Source organism: Truncatella angustata (genome assembly GCF_020726525.1).
Source record: "Truncatella angustata strain MPI-SDFR-AT-0073 chromosome Unknown BKA67scaffold_5, whole genome shotgun sequence".
In the NCBI taxonomy this organism is placed as follows: Eukaryota; Fungi; Ascomycota; class Sordariomycetes; order Amphisphaeriales; family Sporocadaceae; genus Truncatella; species Truncatella angustata.
In genome coordinates this window covers 1,297,496-1,322,526 of record NW_025763385.1, presented here as the reverse complement: position 1 = coordinate 1,322,526, position 25,031 = coordinate 1,297,496, and the positions used below count along the sequence as shown (strand labels likewise).

At 49.7% G+C, this 25,031-nt stretch overlaps 7 protein-coding genes across 7 annotated transcripts; 2 read left to right on the top strand and 5 right to left on the bottom strand.

Moving 5' to 3' along the window:
- Window positions 1–2,889: 2,889 nt before the first annotated feature.
- Window positions 2,890–5,014, bottom strand: BKA67DRAFT_303886 (amino acid/polyamine transporter I). The gene is made up of 4 exons (XM_046096096.1): window positions 4,467–5,014; window positions 3,902–4,413; window positions 3,684–3,845; window positions 2,890–3,630 (listed from the first exon to the last, which is right to left on the bottom strand). Exons 1-4 carry the CDS (start codon window positions 4,699–4,701, stop codon window positions 3,031–3,033), a joined length of 1,509 nt encoding a protein of 502 aa, XP_045957182.1. The 5' UTR covers window positions 4,702–5,014; the 3' UTR covers window positions 2,890–3,030.
- A 2,693-nt stretch (window positions 5,015–7,707) lies between these two features.
- BKA67DRAFT_659563 (uncharacterized protein) lies at window positions 7,708–8,193 on the bottom strand (the record flags this gene model as incomplete). Its single annotated transcript, XM_046107460.1, has 1 exon — window positions 7,708–8,193. One exon carries the CDS (start codon window positions 8,191–8,193, stop codon window positions 7,708–7,710), a length of 486 nt encoding a protein of 161 aa, XP_045957181.1.
- A 1,396-nt stretch (window positions 8,194–9,589) lies between these two features.
- Window positions 9,590–14,857, bottom strand: BKA67DRAFT_659562 (kinesin heavy chain; the record flags this gene model as incomplete). The annotated part of the gene is made up of 1 exon (XM_046107459.1): window positions 9,590–14,857. The coding sequence occupies one exon, from the start codon at window positions 14,855–14,857 to the stop codon at window positions 9,590–9,592; it is 5,268 nt and encodes a 1,755-aa protein (XP_045957180.1).
- Window positions 14,858–16,750: 1,893 nt separating this feature from the next.
- BKA67DRAFT_536612 (uncharacterized protein) lies at window positions 16,751–17,272 on the top strand (the record flags this gene model as incomplete). The annotated part of the gene is made up of 1 exon (XM_046100189.1): window positions 16,751–17,272. The coding sequence occupies one exon, from the start codon at window positions 16,751–16,753 to the stop codon at window positions 17,270–17,272; it is 522 nt and encodes a 173-aa protein (XP_045957179.1).
- A 934-nt stretch (window positions 17,273–18,206) lies between these two features.
- Window positions 18,207–19,442, bottom strand: BKA67DRAFT_659561 (uncharacterized protein; the record flags this gene model as incomplete). Its single annotated transcript, XM_046107458.1, has 1 exon — window positions 18,207–19,442. The coding sequence occupies one exon, from the start codon at window positions 19,440–19,442 to the stop codon at window positions 18,207–18,209; it is 1,236 nt and encodes a 411-aa protein (XP_045957178.1).
- A 2,032-nt stretch (window positions 19,443–21,474) lies between these two features.
- Window positions 21,475–22,655, top strand: BKA67DRAFT_303748 (uncharacterized protein). Its single transcript, XM_046096094.1, has 3 exons — window positions 21,475–21,813; window positions 22,024–22,388; window positions 22,453–22,655. Exons 1-3 carry the CDS (start codon window positions 21,765–21,767, stop codon window positions 22,636–22,638), a joined length of 600 nt encoding a protein of 199 aa, XP_045957177.1. The 5' UTR covers window positions 21,475–21,764; the 3' UTR covers window positions 22,639–22,655.
- Window positions 22,656–23,025: 370 nt separating this feature from the next.
- Window positions 23,026–25,028, bottom strand: BKA67DRAFT_692188 (uncharacterized protein). Its single transcript, XM_046109206.1, has one exon. It carries the CDS (start codon window positions 24,539–24,541, stop codon window positions 23,279–23,281), a length of 1,263 nt encoding a protein of 420 aa, XP_045957176.1. The 5' UTR covers window positions 24,542–25,028; the 3' UTR covers window positions 23,026–23,278.
- Window positions 25,029–25,031: the final 3 nt, after the last annotated feature.

Sequence of the window (25,031 nt, the reverse complement as noted above, 5' to 3'; positions counted from 1 at the left end):
GAACGGGTTTTGACGGATCCATATCTTGAAGTTTTCCTATGTAGAATAAAAATCGAGGGGGTGCACAAGGCAAGGCCTTCCTGTGAAGAACATATGGGTTTCATTTGAAGCAATATTTCTCTGAAGCCTGTCTCATATGACGTTGCTTTCGGCGAACACCAAGAGATACTGCTTCCCCATCCCACTCTACCGTAGAGTGGGGTTCCCGGCAGGAGCTGGTAGTGGTGGTGGTGGTCTTCTACGGTTACGTTCTGGGACGTAATTGCTTATCAGTGCAGCCAGTGATCGGCACGTCCGACAAATCGACCTGGCCCCTGCGATAAGGTCCATGGTTCAGTCAGCGGAGGGAATTGGTGGTGTGATCGTGAGGTTTCCTTTAACTTCATAAAGATGTCCGTCTTGGCCAATTTGTGATTTTGTAGGATCTTGACTGGTGACTATGAATCAACTTAATGTTTGAAGATGGCGGCGCAATGGGCATCGTTCAATCTCATGACACAAATCAAGACTTGTATCACCTTTTGTCCGCATAACATATCGACTCCCAGGCGGGCGACAGTTCTTGGTGTTCGAAAATCACAGTAGTGAGAGCTGGAAGAACTTGCCTTCCCCCCAGAATAGAAGTTGTCGAAGCGTAGATGTTAGGAGCTGACGCGGTATGTCTGGCCAGCCACGGAAATGATCAGAGCGAACCGCACTTGGCCAAAAACAGCCAAGCGGCCGAGCACGGATTGTTGCTAAATAAACCGATAGATGTTCAGATAATCTCCATTATTGTGCAGAACTCGCCCAGCTGTCTTCATCATATTTGTGATCCCCTTGTTATCGAAGTAGCTGCTCTTCACCAAAGGCAATGCGCAATCCATGAAGTCTCAAATTTGTTCCATTTCGGGGTGTCCAATTAATTTCCAAAGTCAGTAAAGTCGATGGCTGAAGGGTTTCGAGATGGTTCCCCTTCAGTTTCCATGTGACATGATCGAAAACTTGCAACATTCCATGTTTCTGTACAATCACGCAATTCTTCGGACTACATGGCAGATCACTATATCATGCATTTTGAGGCATACTTCATACTCGCTACGGTGTGGCAATGGCGGCTTGCCGTTGTTACCATTTGCCCCCGTCATGGTCTGGATGCTATATTGAGGAGCTTGGGACCATTTCGCCAGTTTTCCTATGCGCGCGTTGCATTCCATAGCCCACCCAGTAGCCGCTCATATCGCTCAACCAAGGAGAGCCTCGACAGAGCAATGATTCATTCAACGCCCGAGCTCCCGTAGGGCTACATGTAAGTTTTGAAGTAACCCTGGTCGAACCATGCGACGCATCCGCTGCAGGGATCTTTGTGCAAGCTATCCAAAATATCCATGTGGATATTATATTATGAGGCCAGGACTGTCCTATGTTGTGCCATTTGAGTAGTGCCAACCTTGAGAAATTATAATTAGGTGTCGATGAGACCCAAAAATTAGGCGACTGCATCCCTCTGCTTAGTTCGGTGATAGATATGCTCTACCTCTACCATCGTTTCCCGTTGTAACAGTTAGTCGAAGACTGGTCCTGAATACCTATCCTAGGATCTTGGTTCGGGTCCCAAGCAGAATTGTGGAGGGCTGATCAAGACACTGGATCTGCACGATTGACTTCATATCAATCATAGGATGGGGATCAGTGGACATGATCAGAGCACCAATATCAGGCAACATAAGTTGACCTTTCATATAGCAGTCTTTGTTGCCCCTAGCATTTATCATCTTGATTATCTCTATCCGTGAGCTGCCTACTTCGAGTTTGCACGAGCTCGAATCAAGAAACCTGTATTTGAATTTTCATTTGTTTCCTCAAGATTCTACGCATCATGGAAGGCAGATGCCCGGCATTTGGGTCGCAGGATCATCTGCGGACCGAGCGTCAAAAGCTTCCCCAAAACCATAACTCCCGAAAGCTTCGGGAAAAAGTTCGAGGCCCGCTTTCATGGACCTACCCAGAAAAGTCAGGGCCTGTATCTTGGATCTCGCGGTTTGTCCTGATGAGCCCTGCCCTGCCCATGCGACCTCTGCCGCCAGAAATGCTGTATGAGAATAGCATGGTCCATGTCGCCACTGGATACGGAGTTCAAAGTTTCATCTATGAGAAACGTCTCTCTGATCTGGAGGATGATGAACAAGTTCAGTCACACCCGGCCGAGGGCCAAGTGGTTCCATGCTTCCGGGATTGGGGATGGCCTACCATGGACAAAAGTCGCTCGTCTGCGTCCTTGGAGGACTGAGGAATTCGGACTGACTGCCGAGCTTCGAACCAGGGCATGAAGCGACGGTTCAATCGCCGCCAACTGATGATCACATTTGGGAAACTTTCGGGGTACAAACTCTGCGCCTGGAAAACATGGTTTTATGGACGGAACATACCCATGGGGCTCCTGGCGTGGAACATGCCTGTAATACCGAGATTGTCTCTAGATTCTGCACAAGGGGGAGGATATTCGACCATGTTTCCTCAGCAGGATTTAGTGGTGCTGCGTTCCGAGGATCCTTGTCCACGGTTTGTGCCTAATCTTGCAGGAGAATTCCGTGACCTGTACCCGTGGTTTGCGATCCAGTTTCCGGGGCATATCGCTATCGAATGGGTTGACGCGTGGTCAGATGAGAAAATATGGATTGGACCAGACGCGATGTATATTGAACGAACGCAGGCCATAATTGATTTGCATAATGCCTTGTCCAGACTAGGTCCGACAACAACGGTTTAGTTCATTGACTATAAAATTGTACGTACGAGCCATGTTCTCCCCGCAGATCGTCCGCCGAGATCGTTCCGGGCAGCGGGAGGGACCTTGGTCGAGGTGACTGGTGGCGACCCGGGGATAAGATCGTCCAAGGTGATTGGCTTTATTTGCAAGCTAATATGTGCTTTGCATTACCCTCCAGTAGTCCCAGTATTATCTCCGGAATGCAGGGGGCCACACATTGGCCTATTGGCATCCGGAGAAACCAAAAGACAGTGGCCAGTTTAGACCGAGTAAACAAAAGCCTACACTTCTACCGATGTGTCTCGTTGTGCGAGATATCTTCGAATTTGGTAGAAGCCCAGACCAATTGCCCAAACGACGATCAGGACCAAGGCCAATAGGGGTGCAAAAATGGCACCTCGAACGACCACAAATCCGCTGACGGCAGCGAAAACCAATGGCACTAACAAGAAGGGCTTGTAAGGGCGTTTCAGGTTAGGCTCGCGGAAACGCAGAATCACCGCGCCAAGCACGGTCAAAAAGAAAAACGAGTACTCTCCCAGTCCGTTGAAAGTCACCAAAGCACGAAAGTTGCCAAGCAGGATATAAAGCGCCGATAGCAGAGTCGACAAAAGGATGGCGTTTAGTGGTGCATCTGATTCCGATTTCTTGATGGTGGTAGATTCGTCACTTGAGTTATCTGACGGAGAATCTTGTCGAGGCTGGAAACCAACATGACCAACGAACGAGAAAAAGCGTGGCAGCCAGTCTTTATTTGCAGCGGCCACAGCCATTCGGCCGGCGACAAAAGAGTTGCCTAAAAGTGACCCTGCAACAACCAGGCAAATGAGTATGGCAGCAATCACACCAAGCACGGGTCCTAGAAGACGGGTCATGGCAGTCTGACAATACAATCAGTCATACTTTGTTGAAAAATTCGGAACGGATGGCTTACTACTGCCACGCTATCGGTGGTAGATACTACAGCCCAGGGTAGCAGAATATAGTAGCCTGCATTGGCAGCGAGGAAGCAAACAATAATAGCAGGGACCGCGGTGTTGATGGCTAAAGGTAACTGCCGGGCTGGTCTTGAAAGCTCGGCGGACACGTAAATTGCCTATAGAACATGTTAATAAGTTGTTAATTTGCGAAAATAGCAGAATGCATAATTACTTTATCCCAACCAGAATATGCCCATAGCGCACCGTATAATGCTGCTGAGTAGTGCCCCAATAACTCCCATTGGGACAGCACAGTCCAGTCAGTTTTGCTGCCGTCCGGATTGACTGTAGTTCGATATCCAAACCAGGATTTGTTGTACCAATCTCGACCACCAATGTCACGATCCGGCTTCGACACTTGGAGAGCCACTACGATAATTGCTGCAACGACGATGCCGACGATGCTTAGGAATTTGGTGAAGACGAAGAAACTGTTGAGCCGGGTGCTGGCTTTTGTGCTGATGGAGTTTGCAACATTCATGACAACCAAAATTAGGATAGAGAGCAATTTGTGCCCGACTGAATCAGCCTGATCAGTCACACCCACAGACGAGAATATGCTCTCGACGAAGACAATACTCAGAATGGCCAGTGTCGCAGGCATGACCGCGACTATCCACGTCCATGCAGCAAGGAAGCCAAATGCATCTCCAAAGATATATTGCAGGTAGGGTTGTACACCACCTATACGAAGTGTTAATACTTCTCACTTTGTCTATCGTCGTGATGATGCATACCTTCTCCCGGAATGGCGGTTCCCAACTCCGCCATAGTGCTAGCACCGGTCCATGCTAAAATACCACCGACTAACCAAATAACCAGTGCGATGCCCGGCGACGGAACATTTGTATCACTAGTTTTTAGAATAAGTAAAGTTTTTTTCAAGAAGGCTTGAGAGGTCTTTGCGAATTCTGCAAAATAAACAAAGACTGAGATTGCCTCTGATGAGAGCAGGCACTCCATACATGGCATGCTGAACTGGGTAGGACTTGGCTCCGAGATTGCTTACATGGAGCCAGGAGAGGTGAAAACGCCGCTCCCGATCACGATACTAATGACAATGGCAAATGCGTCCTTAGTGCCTAGATTGCGCGAAAAAGTGCCTTGCGCTTCAACATCTGGCGCAGGCGCTGCATCAACAATGCTTTGGACCTGAGTCGACTCATTGCTCAGCAGCGGCTGGCGCTCGCCGCTTTCGTTCTCGGACGGGGAAATCATGTTCTCTGCATCGGGTGGCTTGTGTTTGATGAGTTACCGAAGCGCGAAACACGCGTTCAGCACGGGCAGACGACGCTACGAAGGTGGAGAGAGCACACCATCGGCCCGGTTCTAAAAGCTGCGACGAGCTCCGCTCCTCACTTGAACATACACCAAAACAAGACGGACCAGGACGAAGTTGTCTATGGGTATACTATATATATTCCTATCAGTGGAAACATATCAAATTAGTGATACGTAAATGTGCGGTATACTAGTATCACACTAGCAAACGTGTGTGTCTGTTGAGATAAAAGGCTAAGTTCGATAAGGGGAATTGGTAGAAAGGTGCATCGTGGGAAACATCGAACCAGCGAATTTTTGAGATTGTGCGTCCCAAGAATGTTAAGGAGGCGGTTTCGTTCTAGGACCAGAGCATGCTCTTATTGGCAAAGTGTCGCGCAGCACTTGTTGATATCATTCCCCCAATCGATGTTTGACCCTGCGATTATCGTTGAGCCGATCCTGCGGATGGTCGAGGAATGCTGTCTGTAAGTGCTGCGGCAGTAACGTATGTTTCTGGGCCATTGTTACCATTGAATTGCCATATTAAATTGGGGGAATTTGGCGCTGAAATGGCTTTGTACATGTACCAAGTATGCTGAAGCTCTAAGCTAACCTAAGCCACCGCAATTCTCCCCGCGTTACTTCGTCTGTGGTCTCCAGCCGGAGGAGAGGGTTAATTTCCCTATGCTGCGTTGCGCTATTGCAGCTGCTTGATCCGCTGCGACTGGTATATATATGTCTGTGTGAGGGGCAATCTTAGCGCTTGCATCCAAGCCGTCTTGGTTGTATTGAGGTGCTACAAAATTCCTCAGGCGAGTCCATCGCGTCTTTCCCACGGCAGCTTGACTTTGACCGGTTTGCTTATCAGTTATGAAAGACTCAAAACCAAAACAAACTTATAAGTTGCCCGTGTATCTCCCGTCCTGCACTAATGGTCAGGTGGAAGGCCAGCACGATGCCCACAAACAACACAAACTCCCACCAGCACGGTGGCAAAGCACCCGGGCGATCCTGGTGACTACCAAGTTTCGAAGGACGCTGGCTTCAAGAGCACGATGAGAGATACCAGTCTTCGAAGCAATCTGGTTCCGGTCCACGTACTACAAAAAAGTAGTATGAGGTCTCTCTATCACCATTATCAGACTTAACATCTATCTCAGGCGTGCCAGGCCTAGGAGACACGTAAACACAATCCGTATCGAGATCTGCTAGGAAGCAGTGTTTTTGAGGATATGAGTGACTTGGTAACTTAGACAATATCACTCCTCATGCGATCAAGCACTATACAACAACCCCGCTTCCCACCTCAACCATCTGGCGCTGGGTTATCACACGCTACTAACACGGCCTCTAAATAGTGAATGCTGCTAAAAAAAAAAAAAAAAGCTTGTGCTTGCTTCATCATAACTCGATGTAGCCAGGTAACAGCTCTCGATCGTACAGTTCACCAAATGGTTGGCAAATAATCAACTCGAATAGTTTCCTGGATTTCTGTTATGAGAATTTGAACCGTACTTCATCAGCGCAGCTCAGAAGTCTCGCACACTGCAGCGATTGGGGGGATGGCCGCTCTATTCAGATTGGAAGAGTACGTTGGGAGGCCTCTTGATAGGAGTGAAACTGTCGAGATGCCAATATCCCCGTGGGGTGATGCTGGCAGTCGATCACATCACTCCTTCATCATAGTAACAAATGGTGCTTGCCGCAATAACAGCCGAGCCGAAGCATGAGCACTGATTGGTATCTTTTCGGGCAGAATAACAGAGCCGAGAACAAAGCCGAAGTGCTTCCTCGGAGAGATGCAACAACTGAGAGAGCAGAGCTCTGCGCGGCTCCGAGGACAGTGTAGGTCACCTACACCAAAGTTGCAGACGAATGGTGGCGGTTTGTTACTGCGTCGACGGCTCTCAAAATGGTCTTCATCAGGTCGAACTCGGATTGTCTTGTCAAAAGCCAACATAGTACATCTTCAAATATATGCACAACGGTTACGCAAGCGCTACAGGGGCTCAGGTGCAAAAGTTCGACTTCTTTTTAGGGTTAGTCGAGGCCATAAAGAAATTGGAACAAGAGAAGCTGTGTAAGATTTTTTCTGGAAAGGAGGCAGGCATTTTAATCACGCAGCCGACCGGCTCATGGACGTCGCTCTTGATTCCGGTATAGTAGCACCAACTGAGGACTACCAATCGCCGAATACCAGGGAATAAAACAGTACGCATGGGAGCGAAAGGGTCTGGACGCGGCACGACCGACTGGCGCATGCCTCTCTTGAGATGTTACAAAAGATTATCAGAGTAAGCAGAGGCATAACTGTCACTGTGGAGCAGGTCCCCAATTAGATACTGACAGTGGATTCGTCTGTACGAATCGTGTGAGCCCTGGGACACGGCCCTTGTGGTTTTTAGTCGATGGATGATACAAGTTGGACGTCTCTGCTTTGCGCCAGGAGGCAGAAATCTGGCGCACCACACCCACTGAACTAAGGATATCACGCGTAGTCACGCGCACTGTACTGTCAAAATCATCTCCCTCTATTAAAAAGCGACTAGGGGATTCCAAGGACTCATCACGCTTTATGCTATTCCTCCATTCGCGTGGAAACTCTTCGCACCATCGCATCGGAAACCAGCTCTCTAAAGTAACGACCGTTTAACCAGACACATCCTCTATGATCGATCTCATCCGCATGGACTCTTCCTGCTGCTAAACAACCGTCTAACAGCTGTCCCCAACCTCCATGAACAAGCCAACGCCTTGGATCTCCTGGAAAGCAACCCACTCGTTGCTCCCCTCCTGAGGCGCGAGCTTCAGCTGATAAGCCATCACGTCGCGGCAAGCAAAGCTGTTGATAAAGGTCTTGGTCGCCTGGGTCGGGGAGCTCTGGAGGTGCGCGGTGCCGACGACGCTGCCGGCGGCGGGGCCGTTGACGTCGACGAAGTCCACGAGGGGGTTGCCTGCGGTGCTGACGGGGTAGCCGGCGGGGAACTTGGCGACGAGCGTGCAGGGCCCGACACTGTTGGGCGGGATCAGGAAGGAGGCGAAGGGGCTACTAGCCGACGAGATATTGTAGTTGATGGGAAATCCGATGGAGGAGGGCGGCTGCGAGAGGCAGGGGCCGCGCTTGCTGCCGCGGGAGGCAGGGGAGGCAGAGGCCAGGCCGGCGGCGGCGAGGGCAGAGACGACAATGCTTGTGAAGTACATTTTTTGTGCTGATATTACTCTTCGCCCAGGTGAAATTAAGTCCTTTGAAGGTTTCTTCGAACTATTATAATGAAGAGGGTTTAGAGAAGAATTAAGATGATTAGATTACTGCTGTGTATTGTTGATGATGATGACGAACAAAATGCCACAAACTTCTGGGTGATACCATCTTATATACTATGATATCCTACTTCCCAACCTCACCAGATCTCTTTCGTCGTCATTCGGGGTATCGTTACCATGATGGCGTTGAGGCGATGTAAACGAAGTCCAGATACGAGCCCTTGGCACCAGACGCCGGCTTCCGAATGATGAAAAGGGCATCCCGACCACACCAAGAGAGTTTTCTTTCTAAGTCACTTTGGTATGATAGTGAGCCGGCAGTGCTGTCATGCTACCGCCATGCTACAGCCATGGTGTCTCAGCTGCACTTGATCTGGGGTGCTTACCGTACCCCAGAAGCTTGTTCTCCAATAGGACGTTGGTAGGGCCGGTCGCTACGTTGCATGGAGTATTACATAGTGAAGGCGACTTTGGGGTAAGCGAAGCTAAACCGGCGCCACATAGCTGACAGATCGAATTTGAGCTGATGAACCACTTCAGCCTCAACCCGTTGCTGAATTAGAGTGTGCTTAAATTAGAAACAGTTGAATAATGAGAATTTCGGCGCGATATCATGATATGGTCCGGTGCCATAGGCCGGCTTGTGGTGGCGCACGACGAAAGGCTACAACACCCGTAATAACGACTAATCAGCCAACAATATCGAAGAAACTCTGGTTGGCATTATTCATTGGTTGTCCTTTCAGTGTCCAATAATTTCAGGAGGCCTGCGCTGGCCACACCAAGGTCAAACCCCGTTGTAATATATTAGAAGAAAAGATTCATCGCACTGGCAGAGCACATACATGTCGGTCAAAATTTACCAATCGAATTTGTCAATTGTCTCCTCCATTACCATCCAAAAGACTTAGTTTGCCTTGACACACACATCTCTCTCCATGATCTTCCCTTTGACAGAAACCCGATGACCGAAGCTTCAAGCTAAGCTAAAGCGGAGAGAATCTATATGACTAGCTCAGATTGCCGACGGACTGTGCCACGGCTCCTTTCCTTTATCTTTTTGTCTATTGGTCGGCAAGCTCACCCACCTCGCCACCTTCGACTCGGGGGTATATTCTAGATGTCGACCCGAAGTTGCGTGCAAAAGGCCCGTTGTATGATACAAGTTGATTATAGCCAAAGAAAGAAAAAAAGAAAAACCAAACATTCGTTCGTCAAAGGACCCAATGCAGGCCTCCGACGCTATATGTAGCATTAAACGAAAAGGGCATATATCGTAACCTCGTTCCAAACCAATAATTAGAGTAATATAGCCCAGAAAGTACGAGGCTTATTAGTAACCATCGCCATTTGCGTAACCTCCAGGTTGCGGACTGACGGCACCACTACCGCTCACGCTGCCGGTACCGGAAAAGTAGCTTTGGTCGATGCGGAAGATCCAATCAAGCTTCTCGCGCTCGTTGCGAGCCGCAAATAACCACGTATTGTCAGTCCCATAGACTGCAAAGACGCCTGTTTGCAAGCGCTCACTTAGACCACCCAGACCGGGCCCAGCAGAGCTCCCGCCAGTACCTGTCCACATGGATGATACAATACGTCCCGATGAAGTCCTACGATGACCGGGTCGGAAGTCTCCACTCGATGTACCCTCTTCGTCGTCATGTGGGTCTTGCCCGCTGAAGAGCGCGAGTATTTCGGGCTGACTATCGACCCTTGAATTTCGCAGGCTAACAATAGCGACCTCATCCCCGTCTGTGGAGTTATGGATATGGAGATATGGTCTTCGTAGTTCTACAAAACGCTTGATCCATTTGCTGGAGTCGTTGTTTGGTATGAGAAGATAGCCGCCCTTCAGGACCTTCGGATTCTTCGGTACCTGTATTATCGTGGTGATGAGTGGCGGCGGGGCGCTGGCCTCTGGAGCCACGCCGTCGGCAGGCGGTGCCGTATTTTCAGGGCTCAAGATTTGAATCACCGGATCAGGATACCTGGTCCAGAGCTTGATACATTTCTTGAGAATAAGTGACTCGTGTTCGTTATATTCCGGTTGCGCAGGTGTCTCCTCGACAAGCTCCACATATGTATCGGATGTCGCAGGCTCAGCTCGATCAGCTTGCTCAGCTTGCTGAGCTGGAGACTCTTCTGGGGTTGGTGCTTCTTGAGCCTCTTGCGGAGCTTCATCGTCATCAGGTTTGGGCGATGTGGGACGTGAAGTTTGCGGAGTGTCGTTGAGAAGGGCGTGAATTGAGTCATCATCATTGTTGCCTTTGGATACCGGTGAAAACTCGTCCGATTCAGATTGATGCTCATCTTCTACAGGTGCATTCTTCGGCTCTGGAAGACCAATCTTCTTGAGGAAGAGCTGGGCGGCACCGATTTCAGCTATGCGCCTTCGTTTCTTCTGCGCGGCAAGAAAATCTCCGATCAGCGAGACGCCCCTTGGTGTCCAGTTGTTCAGATTCTCCTCGCCCTTGACATAACCATGCTGGGTATCCAACCTCCATATATCGCCGACTCGCTTGATAGGCGCTGGGCGCATAGTGAGAGTATATATGGTGCTCGCTGAATGAACTATGCGTACGTGCTGCCAAAGAGCAGAAAGCATGGAGGCTTGTCGAATAAAAGACCGGCCCAGAATTTGGCAAAAAACAGTGGTTGTGAACTTCATTGGTATGGCGAGCTTTTCTGAACTGATATCCCAAGATAAAGTCATTTGCACTTTGTACTTGTCCACTGTCGTCCGATCCAGCAGAAGTGAATTATGTAGACTTGAATCCCACTGGCCACTGATACTCACGCTGCGGGTACCATTTGCGTTCTGACGGAATGTTGGTTTAGAGCTGAGCCTTAGCGGAATGTCAGGAGCTGGTGCTCCCATATCAGGTGTCTTCCCGGCGTGGTCCACAAGCTGAATCTTTCCAACACGTACAGAAGTGATGTCGTCCCACGGCAAGGCATCCCCAGAGCTGTGTGTAAGGTTGATCGCTATTCGTCTCTGAAGACCTTGGTGGAGTTGGAAAGTGCCGCTGTCCAGCTCGCTTGTTTGTGTGACTTCAACCGGAACATAATCGCCATTCTCTGAAAGTTCTAGGAATTGTACCCGTGCCAAAAGATCATGCTTCTCTTCTGTGAGGAAATGGGATTCATTGATACGAGCATCTTTCCTCGACTTGTTTTCCGCACCGGGAACGAAGTCTCGCATCTCATCCCAGCTCAGAAGCTTGTCGAGATGCATCGTGGAAACCTTGGCAAAGATTGCAACACGCAGGTTGAGATCCTGCGACCCGAACAAGGGAACGCTCATACTATGAACGCTGTCAAAGCGAATTGGTCCCTCGTCAAAGTCCTTGATCATCTGAGTCGTGGTGACACTATCTTCCGACACTCCAGGGATAAAAAGCTGGGCATGAACCTCGGTCCCTTCCCGTTCCGCGAAACCGACCATATCATGCATGACCACATTGTACTTCAACGTGCTAGACGGTGCACGGGCACTTGAGGGTTCGAGAGAAAGCTTGAGAATGCCAATTGCATGAGAAGTGTGTGGCGACAACACGTCCAGATTGAAGTCTTGTACGCGGCTGTCGAAAACAGCTTTCAGTGGTATATCGACTTCACCAACGAGTGAGTATTCCGGCATGCAGGGCTCCACAAATGGATTATCAAGCTTGAAGTGCTGACTGTATTCTGGTTGATCCAGATATTGGTGCATCTGGCGCATCTGTCGAACTCGGTCGTGAAGCTTGTCAAGGCTCCAGAGGTGCACGACGGCATGTTTGTAGTCAACGACCCGAACACCGACACACGGTTTCTGGGCTTCTTCCAAGGCAATGTCGTCACCCTCGTTAGACACCCCGTTAAGCACCATGTCATAGGATGAACACAGACCATGCCCGGCATCAACAACAGTAAACTGGAAGACGACATTTTCGCCAAGCTCCTCACTCATGATTTGGGCCTCTTTCAGAGTTGCAGCATTCTGTAGTACCGTTTCGGCCATCTGTACATAATGACGGCTTCTCCAGAGCTTGACAGCCTTCTTTGCTCGTTTGACCTCCTCGTCGGACAACCTTGGCTTCGCTTTAGGCCTCTTGAGCGGATCAAGTTTTTCGATTTTGGCTTCAAATTCTTGTTTTTGGACCTCAAGCTGCTTTTGCATTTCAGCTTTCAGCTGAACCAAGGTTTCCTCCATCTTGACTTTCTCCGCCTTGATCTCCTCAACTTCAACGTTAGCTGCTTCGGCACTCTTAATCTGATCATGGTATTCTTCCTTTTGCTTTTCAAGCTGCGTCTGCATAACCTCACGTATCTCCCTGAGGCGTTCGTCTGTGTCGCCGGCTCTCGGAGTTGAAGGCATGGTGAGCGCTGTGTCGAGGGAGAAATTGTCAATCGTGCCTGTTGACATATATTTCTCTCGTATTGGATACGAAGTTACAGAGTCAATATCCTCATCGCCATCTTTGCCAGAGACACGTTCAGCTCTAGCACGCTGCACATCCTCGAATAAAGCATTGAGCTCCTCATCATTCAAATTGGCAAGATTTTGCTCTGTTTGGCCCAGAATAGCACCAGCAGCTTCTCGTCTAGCATTTGACCAGTCCGAATCACCGCCACGAAATGGAGAGGGAGAATCAGGTCGACTCTCACCAAAATCGGACACTTTACTAATCGACCGTTCATGGCCTGGCCTCAAAGGGGTGCCGGATGGGGTGCCGGATGGGGTGAGATCAAGTCCGAGCTGAGCCGCGGTGACAGACTGACGAAAGAAACTCTGTCGATTCTCCTCACGTTCTGCCTTGGCCTCTACAGGATTGTTAAAACGGAAGATGTGAAAATCTCCCAAGATGATACGATACCCAGATCGCAGACGAGTCGGTTCGCTTATACGTTGTCCGTTGACCATTACGCCAGCGCCCTCGCTTGGAATAATAGTCACGGTTCCCTCAGCAGCGTTTTCGAACGTACAGTGCTCGTGAAGAATGCGAGTTCCGTTGAGACGTATGTTGACCTGGTTGTCCGCGTTTGACTCCACGTTTCCGACTGTGGTGGTACCGGGCTTGAGGTTATAAACCAGGCATTCCGCGAGAAGTGGGTCATCAGACAAGTTGACCAAATGGGGCATTTTCTTAGGCATATGTAGCCCAACGAATCCTTTTTCGATGCTGACACCCAGTTCTTCCAACGCTGCTTCACGCTCCTTGTGGATTTCCTCGGTCTTGAGTAATTTTTCCTCCCATGTTTGATTGAGATCCGTCAGTAGCTTTTCGCTTTGGCTGAGTTGCTCGGCAATCTCGGCCTTTGAAACTTTCTTGACAGTGCCATCTGCTGATGTGATGCTGACTATTTGCTGTTCAAGAGGCGTTCCTTCAGCGTAGACTTCGTCGGGGTTTATACTCGAACCGCCGGCCGCACCGCCGCTACCGCCGCCGCCCAGTTTGCTCCGCAAGAGATCAAGTTCTTCCTTGAGTTCTCTAATCATGCGCGCATTGGCGTCTTCGTTGACGACAGCGTGGTTCTTGATGCGCTTGGCAGAGTCGGCATAACGTAGTGTACTGAGCGTCTCATCATAATTGATATCTGCTGGACTGATTGCTGCTATCATAGCAGTCATGCTGTTTCCTCCCAGCGAGTCTTTCAAAAGCCAAGTTAGGACACTGTCACGATACGGCACTTGACCACCCGGCCCCTTTTTCTTCTTCCCGGTCGAGAGGTCGGCAAGCGCGGCAATGACACGACCCAAGGTCGACAATGATCTGTTGATCTCAGCACCTTCCTTGAGACGGGCTCCCGTGGCTCCAGTGGAGGTTGCTCTTTCCGAACCAGCAAGATCTACCAGACTGATCTTGGCGGCTTTCTCCATTTCCATCTTGGTTTCCGTGTCGAACTTTTTCTGAGTGACCATCAGAGTAAAGACAGCATGACTTCGACTGGATGTTGCGTTCATGTTGGTGGCGGCGACGGTTCTTGCCTTGTTGCCCTCATCCATCAAGTGTTCGATTTCCTGAAAGCTGGTGACCACGAGTTTTGCTAGGTCCTCAACATAGGGACCTGTCGAGGGATGTTCTCGGACTTTAAGATTGCCTTTCGTCGCAGGGTTCAAGAGATCTTTTACTCGTTCGTTGTAGATTTCCAGATAGGAGACTTCGACCGTGCACTTGAGTGTCTTGTCTGCCTGCATCTGTTCGATCCGTTTGAACATGTCTTGGCAGATCATAGGAATGATACCGTGCTCTTTCCCGTATCCCATCATGGAATATGACTTCCCTGAACCCGTCTGGCCATATGCGAAAATGCAGTTGTTGTAGCCCTGAAAGGCATTGTCTAAAAGCGGCAGTCCCAGGTCTTGGTGGAGGTGATGCTGTTCGGCATAGTTGGGATCGTCTCTGCTGAATGACCAGTACGATCTGTCGAAGGCGAAGGCCTTCTGTCCCGAGTCCTTGGTCCCTTTCGCACCACCGAGCGAGGCTTCTGGTGGAGAGGTGAGGACAGTCTGGTTGCCCTTCATCTCCACGATACATTTTGCCCCCCTTTCCTTTTCTCTGCTGTTGAAGGGTCGACATCTCACCACCACCTTGATGTTTCCACCACCGGCTGGAGCCATGTTGCGAGTGGCGGGGAAGGGGGTCCGCCTTGCCTCCTATGCTACGGTAATCGTTGTTGGAAATAGCCGCAGCATGCGATCGATTCGATGGGGGTGGTGCAGACTTCGTGGGCTCGACGTGTCGGGTCGCGAACAATCGGGGGGGATGTCGCGATTCCGTCACAGTAATGGATTCGGGCCTGAAACTTGTATTGGGCACTTCATGAATACCGTCAGGGCTTCATTACCCCTTATCGCCGAGTGCTTTTCCAGCAGAAACAGTTACCAAGCTGGCAGTTTAGCACTCGAGTTTTGTTGCTACTTTTAGCGAGGCGACGATGCAGCAATCTTCGGGCTTCAAAACAGGGCCGGGGTGACCGCAAAAGGTTCTATGCAAGGTGCTAGGTTAGCACTTGCGCCAGCACAAAACCTTGTGTTGACGTTGCCGCCTCAGCCTTATATTCGACGTTGGAGCAGCCGGCCCTCGGAGTATTTGATTGACTGATTAATTGCTTGGGTTATTCTTATTTTTATTCTTATCTTCGGCGAGAATAGCCCCCTTGGAGTTGAAGTGGGAGTGGGAGACGGCGGTGTTTTTGCGGTGGTCGCTGCCTCTCCTGGGTCGTCGTCGCCGTCGTCGTCCTTGGTTACTGGTGATTATTTCGTGGTCAGCTGTCAACAAAAAATGACGAGCGGGTGGCTTTCTCCCGTCGGTAAATTGGCCCCCAGCAGCCCGCCGACGCGATCGCGACTTGGACCCCCAGTAGTTGATTGGTCGTTCGTCATAGGGAAATTGCAGCTTGGGTGGAATCTACGTCTTGACAGCAAGGGTCGTGCCTGTCCTCCAATCACTCAAGGGTCTTCAGAGGTCTCGCATGAACACGACAGGTCGGGCAGACCCATGCTACGTGACCGCCTTCACATGAATGCGACAAACTCTATATAAACAGTTCCAAAACATGGAGGCGCAGGTCTGTGTCTGTTGCTTTCATCTGATGGCGCCCATCCTGAAAGCTGGGTCAGTTCAACAGCCAAACCAACCTTATGTAGCTACTCTACTGTACATAATGTATCTGGGCCCCCCGCATGCTAAAAGGAAGAGCCCCCGCTCTCTCTGCACTTGTCTATTCTGGGCAGCATCTAAAGTATCCAAAGGCCCCCGTCTCCCCGTCCCATGTCCCACGTCCCACGTGAGTGAGTGAGTAACGGCCATGCCCAACGGGTGTGATTCACCAGGTCAGCTGACATGGACGTGACTTACTTCTCTATATTAAGCATACACGAACTTAATCGCAATATGAGCTTAGATATTCATACAACGTTAGCAGTACTATACTTGTTCCTGCCAATTCCCCAAACATCAAGACCATGACTGCTCTATTTAATCACAAACAAAACATGGACCCGAAGGACCAATATGCAGAAATACCAACATTATAGTCATCCTGTTGCATCAGCATATATTATTATGTACTTCATCACTTCCCCTTTGCCCGTGTTGTGCTTCAAGGCGAGGAAATTTGAGGAGGTAACGATTCTCCCGCAAAACATTTGCAGCGGCGATTTCACTGTTGCTAGTTAGTGGATCGTTCTTTGCGGTAATGTGACGGGGTACAAGTGAACACCAACTGAATACACCAAACAAAGAATCGAATTCCTCACAAATACAGCCAATTAGACCCCAGTCATCAGTGGTTTCCTCGATCGACACCTTTCAGACCTCTCCTTCATGCTTACATGGAGGCATATAACCCAATGGACGACATGTGAGATGTAGACGACGAACCCAGGCGCGGCTTCATCGAATGCGACCCGGATGGCCCGAGACTCGATGAATACTTCTCCGAAATACAAATGAGCGAAATGCAAATTGCATTGCAGAACTTGGCCAAGAAATATTTCAAGCCCCACACCATGACAGCTGGCTATGTCGAAATGGTTGTCGACCAAACGGGAAACGTCGACTACCCGGTGGCATGTCTCGGCCGCGAATCCGAGGTGCAACTCATCGCGGATATCTATACCGTTACCGTCGCCATACCTGACAAGATGAAAGATGCGAGACTGTGCAGGGCTTGCGGCGTCGCGGTCAGAATGGAGATCTTCGAGCCCCACCATGCAATCAATTTCATGATCGAGTTTTGCTGGACGGACGAGAGCGGCACTCGGCAGCTAAATTACTACGTTCCCAGTATCTTTCTAGACGACTGCGGAATTGGCACGAAAACAGGAAACGTGGACGAGTTGGATGTCTTACTAGGCCTGCCAGGCACAGACGAAGGAAAAAAAAAAAAAAAAAAAAAAAAAAAAACCTGGCTCAGCAGGCAATGGGCTGGGTACACCTCAAAGCCCAAGAAGCCCAGAAGGTGGAACCAATCAAGTTATGCAAAGAGAACTAGAGTCATCTCGAAAAGAGCATCGACGTGGTCTCCTTAACTAGTCGAATGCACTTCCTAACAGTTCAAAGAATGTGATGTCGTGTCTGAGCAATAGTATAGAACGTGATGAATATGTCCGTCAAATGTGAGGCCTTCCGTAAACAACCGCGTTTGACGGCATTTCATCATGCGGTAGAACATGATGCATAATTACTTCAATCTGTTGGAAACAAAGACATGTGTGTCCGATACTTCCAGAGCTCACGACTTCAGATTGCCAAGAGTTCGTGTTGATGGAAAGGAGGTGATAGGGCAATTTATCCTACACGAAGGCGCACTATATTTCGCTTGCCCATTTCCCTGTGGATAGTCGCTCCGGCTAAATACGTATGACCATGATTGATCTTTCACCATTGATTATAATTCTACACAACTTTCAAAAAGCCACACATTATATGTTTATTATTTTCTGCAAGTAATAGATTTTCGATCAATTACGGTGAGTTTCGAGATTTGTTAACTTATTGGACAATTCTCGTAAACCAATTTCTACCTCAACTTTTGTTGTGAATCAAGCAGGTATGCTCAGTTCATTTTGATACCAAAAATAAAAAGGATTTTGTGAGAAATTTAAGCGGATTTAAACAAAGTCACAACATAATGTTCAAGCAGTTTGATGTGTAAGATCGGTGATCCGTAAGGGGGAGTTTTCTGTTGTTGAAAATTCAATGACATGCTCGCTCATAACATGCAGCGACTTGATGCGCTATAAACCCAATGGTACCCACGTGGAGGATGCGGCCAACTGGCTCTGCTCGCTCCGAGTTCTATCTCCCTAAACGCCAGTAACGACAGACGCATTCAGTATCTCATGAGCGAAAGTCTAGATGCAATTCGGCATCTCCCTTGATGCCTGCGTAAAATCTGAACCAATAAAATGATTCCCAGAATAAGATTCCCCATCTGCATTTGCTCCGTGCTTATAATGTGCTTTAATCCTCCCAGCTTAGTAGTTGCCCAGCCTCCAGAACACCAGTGATGTCCCCATCTTCCATGACAGCCACGATGGAATGCTCGTCACATGACTCTTCGTCTGACGATCGCATGTCGTTGATCCACTCAGCGGCTTGCGATATTCTCGTATCTCCAGCAATCGTGATCCATTCTTCCCGACTTGCGCCCAACCCGGGCAGATCACTGAGCTTGTTAAGGAAGTCTGACGACTCCAGTCGCCTGATACGACCGGGCGATGCAACAAGGTCGCCGACGCGCACCCAGCCAGTGGATGAGTCGTATGCGGCCTTCAGTACATCGCCGCCCCGGACATCGAGGATACTGTGGCAGGGCAATGAGATGATCTCACATAATGGTGTCGCGATCTCTGCCATGCTCTGTGCCTTCTTGATTGTTGCTCCGATCGCACCGCCAGGGTGGTTACGCAGGAATGTCGCCGAAACGCTGGCATGAAGTTCCTTTGACGCGACGATAGCGACCGCATCACCCACCGCGATGGCCATTGTGGTGGAAGTGGTTGGTGCGGACACTCCGAAGGACGCTGTCTCCGATTCGTGGATTGGCGCCGACAATAGGATCATACCCGGTCTTTGCTTGATTAACTCGCATGTCTCGGGCCGCGTATGCGATGTGAGGACGATTGTTGGAAGAGACGGATCGATGTGCGGGAGGAGCAATAACAACTCTGGCGTCTTTCCTGAGAACGTGATGAAAAGGACTGTATCGTTTTTCCCGATTTCGCCTAGATCACCGTGCAGAGCTTCCGTAGGGTGCACAAATACCGCCCGAACACCAAGGCTGTTGAAGCTCGCTACTAACTTCCTGCTGATGTACCCCGATTTTCCAACACCAATCACGACGACTTTGCCTTTTTGGCCCCTATGCCTTGTGATGGCCTCAACTGCAGAGTTGAAGCCCGCGCCAATGATAGAATCTGTCTCGTACAATGTAGTGAGGTTCCTAAGTGATAACGCCTCAGTATTCAAGACATGAATAGCTCCCGAGATCCTGTCATTAGCCCGCTTGTTTTCTTCCTCGAAAGCCTTTGCAAGCGGGCCCTCATCTAGACAAAACTCCTCTATCGGAGTCGCGGGTCCGGTAGCGGTCGGTGTGAGAGGCGAAGGGGGAGATGGAGGAGGGATGAGTGGACGTTGCGCCGCCGGGCCGCATAGGTAGACAGCGCTCGTCTGTACTGGATGGTGATGGTCGACCATGATGCTCTGTTGTTTGGATGATGTTTAAGGTGAATCCGCCAGACCTTTACGCTTATCGCAAGCTCCCCTTTTAACTGCCTTTGATCGATTTGATTGAAATCCTTATTTGGTAACCCCGAGAACTTGAAGCACTTCAGACCTGTCGCAACATTTGATACCGAATCTCAATTCCCATAACTGATACCACAGCTACCGTGGGTCTTGCTTCCTGAACAATATCTGCAAGATTTTAATTGCAGTTTGTTTCAGTCTTGACAGAGTATACGTAGACAATGCGTCTAAAGTTCGGCAAATCCCGGCAGATTGGAGTTGCGCCAAGAAAAGAAAGACGTAAATAGCCCGCAGCCCAGATATGTATCCCAGGATGAAACAGATGTTAAGTGGAAGGGGAAGGAGAGGTGCGGACCCAGCGACGAGGATCAAGATAAATCTACAATTTACGAAGGACCTTTGCAAGAAATATCGATCGAGAGAGGAGATAGGCCGCGGCTCGGGCTCCGTTAAACACCGTCGCAACTGATTGCTGTTGCGGTAACTGCAGGATACAGTCGCGATCTGCGGAATACATCTGCCAACGTCAAGATTTCTAAGCACGGACCGGATGTGATCTTGGTCCAATCCGATGATTCATGACAAGCGACCATAGACCAGGCACCATCGTGGACGAAGGGCTTGGATAGTAGGGGTCGCCTAGGGGGTCTCAATACGGGCTTTGCCGTAACGTTTACTGAGCGCACTCTTGCGTGATCTGGACCTTGCCCAATGCGACTTGATATCGATCTTGAACTCCGACGATCATTGGTTTGATTGTATTCAAGAGGGGTACGTACCGCATTAGACTGGATGCGACGCGAGACTTACATACTGTGAGATGACCCGCATGGCCTTCGCAGGCTCCAACCTGGACGACTGCAAACGCCAGATTAGAGTGATCTAGGCGGTGAATTCAAGGACCGATTCGAGCATGCTTTTCTTTGGGGTTCTGGGGGCCCTGGCATATCTTTGGCTGCAAGCTTAATGCTGTAGCGTGGGGCTTGCTCGAGTCTCGATTTCCAATCAATGGTGTCGTGGCTGGCACGACCCAAATGTTTTCGATTTTGTGGATTGTCACCAAGTACTCGGTTCGGCCGGGGAAGGCGCTTACGGCTTGACTTGAGATCAGCGTCTGCCGTGAGCCGTATCGAGGGTTCATCTGGCTACCTAGAACGGTCTTATTTGACATTGATAGAATGGTTTCATCTGGTTTCAATGAAGCTGCCAGAACGCGTAAGTTCTCGGCACTTGGCACCATGATCGTCAGAGATACTGATCTGAGCGATCTGCAAGCTAGGACCAGGAATTTCGCTGATAAGGCCGGGGGCCTGCGCCATTATGTGCGTCTGCGCCTTTTAACTAGCTGAAATGTAAAACGTCTCCATTTGAGTGGAACTCATGTCTTGACTTTGTCCCAGCACATTTTAGCGATAACACAAATGGAACAGTCGTTGCCATGAAAAATGCTTCCAGAAGGTCATCATGAGTTCTATGAACTCAAAGCCGCGTGGTACAAGGCATAGACCGAGTCGTTGCATGAAACTGTGACATGTGCTGCAGACATTTTGTCAACCGTTGTATACGTAGAGTTCGGTACCTCACCTAGCGTCCATCAAAATCAACAAAGTTGACATGTGAAGCCTCTGAGGATTTGTATAGTTTTGTAGGCGGTGGGAACCAAAAGTTCGACAAATCCGCCAAGTGAAATTGGCCTTCGTTCAATGACGCTTGTACTTCGCTTCAGTAAAAGTGTAGTTGACTTCCACTTGGAATCATCATGTGTGTGGGTGAATAAAGCCAGTAGTCTGGGTTTTGATGCATCTCAATGCAAGCTTTTTTTTTCTTGGCGATATAATAAAGACAAACTAACAAACAGGAATGAGAGAAGCGCCTCTATATGAAGATAAGACAAGAAAGTTGCTAGGAAAAGTTAACCGCTGTTGGCGAGATGAAAGGTTAAAGTAGGTGTCCATGATCCATCAGTAACGCAGAGTAGAAGCTGTAGCTTGCAACCCTGTCACTGCTGCGCAACTTTGCATCTCACCAGCCACACGCTGACGATCGATTGGATCGGATCCGGGGTTGCACTCCTACGAAAACCGCATTTGCCCTGCAAACCGCCCTGTCGTCATGCGGAAAGACATTTAATCTTCACTCCACACCGCTCATACGATTGTGTAGCTGACATTGAAGTCGAACATCGAGCCAGCCTTCGTATATTGATATGAGTATATTGCCAACTCTGCGCCCCTCAAGGTCATTGTCGCAGGAATTGGAAACTAGCCCATCATGACGCGCATGGTAGTCTATGGCGTGGCGCTATCCGTCTTTATCGTTGGTACGTCATTGTCACTCTTCCAGCTTGGCTGAAAACAATGGTTTGCGAGCGCTCGAGTCTCGCCATTGGAGGTTCATCGCAATAAGATAAACGAGTTGTGATATTCTCTGAGGCCTAAGCTTCAAAACTTGTCCATAATCCGGAGAATATACCACGTCTTCGCGTGTCCAAATCAACTGCCAGTAACTAATTATGTCTGCCAATAAACAGCCACGCTATTGACGATTGTGTCCGTCCTCACGACTCACTGGCTCGACTACGAAATCCATAACAAAAACACCGACACGACGTTCAGACACACACTGGGTCTCCACCACAGTTGTTCGTCCTCGAGTGACCCGTCGTGTCGACCATTCCCCGACGACGATGATTGCCGGGAAGATAAGACCTTCTGCTCGTTGTGGCGCAGCTCTGGCTTCTTGCTGTCGTTCGCGACGGTAGTAGAGCTTGCAACGCTCGTCTCGTTCATCGTAGTCATGGCCGGCGGCAAGTTCAAGCGTGAGGATGGCTGGAAGCTGGTCGCCGGACTACTACTTGCCGACTCGGCTGTTGAGTTTACGGGCATGGGTATTGTGGTATGCTCCTCCCACCGGAGCCGCTGTAGTTCGTCCCCTGTTGCTAACATAGGTGACTCTCTAGGCGTACTTATTCAATCATGACTCGCAGTTTATCATGTCCGGCTGGAGTCTCGGCTGGTCGTGGGTCCTCTGCACAGTCAGCGCCAGTGCATCGTTCGTTGTTGCCGCTTCCCTGGCGATATCTGCTTGGGTGTTACCGTCGGAGGACGATTATGAGCCTTTGGGTGATGGCATCAACGATATATAAGCTTCGAGACGACGCTAGAATATCCCAGCAAATATCATTTGACGGGGCAGTCCTGATGGCGGCATTCTCTCCCAAGAGAACCTCCACCCGGTGGTACATTGATGAGTGGTATCTCCTTCTGTCTGAACAATCCAGATCTTTGTACGGGTCCAGCCCTGATGGCTACTAGCGGACGACCCTGGCAGTTATGATTTTGGGACATTCGTGACAGGGTTTGGTCATAGTAACATAGCCCCGAGGGCTGTTTAGCATGTTGATATCTTCGGAGCATTTGCTTTTTGTGATTCTATCAAATAAAACATGGGGTACGGCGTTTCCCGGTTCCGTAAAGGCACAAGTCCTACACAACTTCTTTCCTCATGAGCAGTTACAGCGAAGATTCATTCCTGATTTAAAAAAAAAAAAAAAAAAGATTTTAAAAAAAAACCCCCCCCTCCCGAAACCTGAAAATTAAAATTTACCGGATGCAATATCTGACGCTTCACACTGAAAATAGGAAGACTTCAAGCCGTCTGAGGATTGTATGCTCATTTGAAACTGTCTGCTGTTGTACATCAGGGAATTCGAACAATTATTGATATAGCTACTTGAGCATCCTTACTAAGTAGCTATCACGAAATCGACGTTTCCTGCTGAAGTACTATGATTCGTCTTGATCGCTGGAATCATCGTCTGATTCTGCCTCGGATGACGAAGATGAGCTACTACTTGACGATGTCTCTGCCTCGTTCCGTGTTTGATCAACCTCCATGACAACATCTGAGTCTGAGTCGTCCGATGAGTCGCTGCCACTGCTGCTCGTGTCCGAGTCCGAGTCCGAGTCCGAATCATTGTCTGATGAGCTGCTGGTGTCCTCCACCTCAGCTGTTCGCACCTTCTTCCTTCTTATCCTGCGTTGGGTGCCGTCGTTGAGTTTGGCTCTCTTGTCACCGTCCGGGGCACCTGACCCACTCTCTTTGGAGGCTTCTCCGGCTGTGTCTTCTGACTCTGCGTCAGTTACTGTTGCCGTGCTGGTGGACGTTTCAGAATCTTCGCTGCCTGAAAGTTCGTCAAGAACCATTTCCGCACGCATTCGCTTCACTACACGCCGTTGCATCTCCATGTCCGTTGTCCGCAGAACATAGTCCACCTCTTCGAAGCGCCTCTTTCCGGGCGACGTCCCCTCCTTGAGAAAGCCTGCGATGATCTCCTCATACTCCTTTTGCTTCCTCACGGCGGCTTGCTTGTTGGAGGACGAGAAGCCCTCGGCGCCTTGATCCATATCCTTGTTCTTGACCTCGACCGCGGTCTCACGCAACCGCTTCCGAACAAAACCCTTGAGGGGGCTGATGTATTTGAAGAAGATATCGATATCGACAGCTGGTATGGTCGTTTCGTCGGAGAAGACGTACTCGAGTAACCTTGTCTGGTGATTCTTGTTGAACTTCCAAGAGTCTCGCGCAGAATGCCACTGCCGCAAGTACTCTAGAGCGGACTGCAGGTTCGCGACGGCGTTCTCCTTCTTGGCCAAAGGTTTCACGGCGTTGTTGGGTTGTGTTCCCCTGGGAGTCTGCTGAGCTGGCTTGGCGGGCTTTTGCTTCTCCTTCTTCGGAGGCTTCTTCTCTTTAGCTGTAGGCGTAGTGAAGGTCCGGACTTCGGGTTCGGCAGCAAAGGAGACAGCCTTGGGGGTATTGGACTTGGAAGGGGTAGAGATGTTGTCCCTCCGCGGCTTCTTTGCAGAATGGTCTGGCTCGGAGGCGCCAAAAGACTTGCGTTTGCCAGCCGCGCTTATGCCGTTGGCGAGAGGGGATGGGGCAGCAAGTGCTCGCGAGGGAGCGCTCTCGGTTTGGCTATCGGGAGCAGCTTTGAGCTTGAGGCCCAATCGCTTCCAGGCTGGAACTCGGCCATCGGTGGAGGAGGACATGTTGAGAATCCAAGCAAGAAGGATGGAAGGGGGATGGTGATATTAGGATGCAAGCAAGAATGCAAGAGAGTGCAAGTTGCAGTGTCCACTCGCCTGTCTTCCAATGGAAGAGCGCGGACGATGGATTTGCTGGCTCCAATGATCCGCAGAGCACAGATTGATTGATTGACCGACCGACCTGATATGCTTTGAATTCGGGCCCGCGCCAAAGATGGGACTCGGTGCTGCTCAAACAGCCAACGTTTCTTCCTCGCGAGGAGCACTGTCTCCTATCATGCAATGGGACTCCGGGACAGGGAGCTACGATGTTAGAACAACAAACTCTCATGAGACTGAACACTCGCCAATAGATTCCACGGGGCTTGAAAATCTGCTAGTGATCTTATCGTGATAGCCGAGTCGTTCCTATGAACTTTTTTTGGTGGGGCTGACGGTTGAATCGATAATTGCATTGGAAGTGCCCAGGTGCCGTAGATCCCACTTCTAGCGG

Excerpts from the sequence above, each read along its gene's own strand:
- BKA67DRAFT_303886 (XM_046096096.1), bottom strand. The coding sequence starts at position 4,701 with ATGCCATGTATGGAGTGCCTGCTCTCATCAGAGGCAATCTCAGTCTTT. Across the intron at positions 4,414-4,466 it reads AACCGCCATTCCGGGAGAAG|GTGGTGTACAACCCTACCTG; the intron begins GTATGCATCATC and ends CACTTCGTATAG. Across the intron at positions 3,846-3,901 it reads CATATTCTGGTTGGGATAAA|GCAATTTACGTGTCCGCCGA; the intron begins GTAATTATGCAT and ends CATGTTCTATAG.
- BKA67DRAFT_303748 (XM_046096094.1), top strand. The coding sequence starts at position 21,765 with ATGACGCGCATGGTAGTCTATGGCGTGGCGCTATCCGTCTTTATCGTT. Across the intron at positions 21,814-22,023 it reads GCTATCCGTCTTTATCGTTG|CCACGCTATTGACGATTGTG; the intron begins GTACGTCATTGT and ends GCCAATAAACAG. Across the intron at positions 22,389-22,452 it reads TTACGGGCATGGGTATTGTG|GCGTACTTATTCAATCATGA; the intron begins GTATGCTCCTCC and ends GTGACTCTCTAG.
- BKA67DRAFT_692188 (XM_046109206.1), bottom strand. The coding sequence starts at position 24,541 with ATGTCCTCCTCCACCGATGGCCGAGTTCCAGCCTGGAAGCGATTGGGC.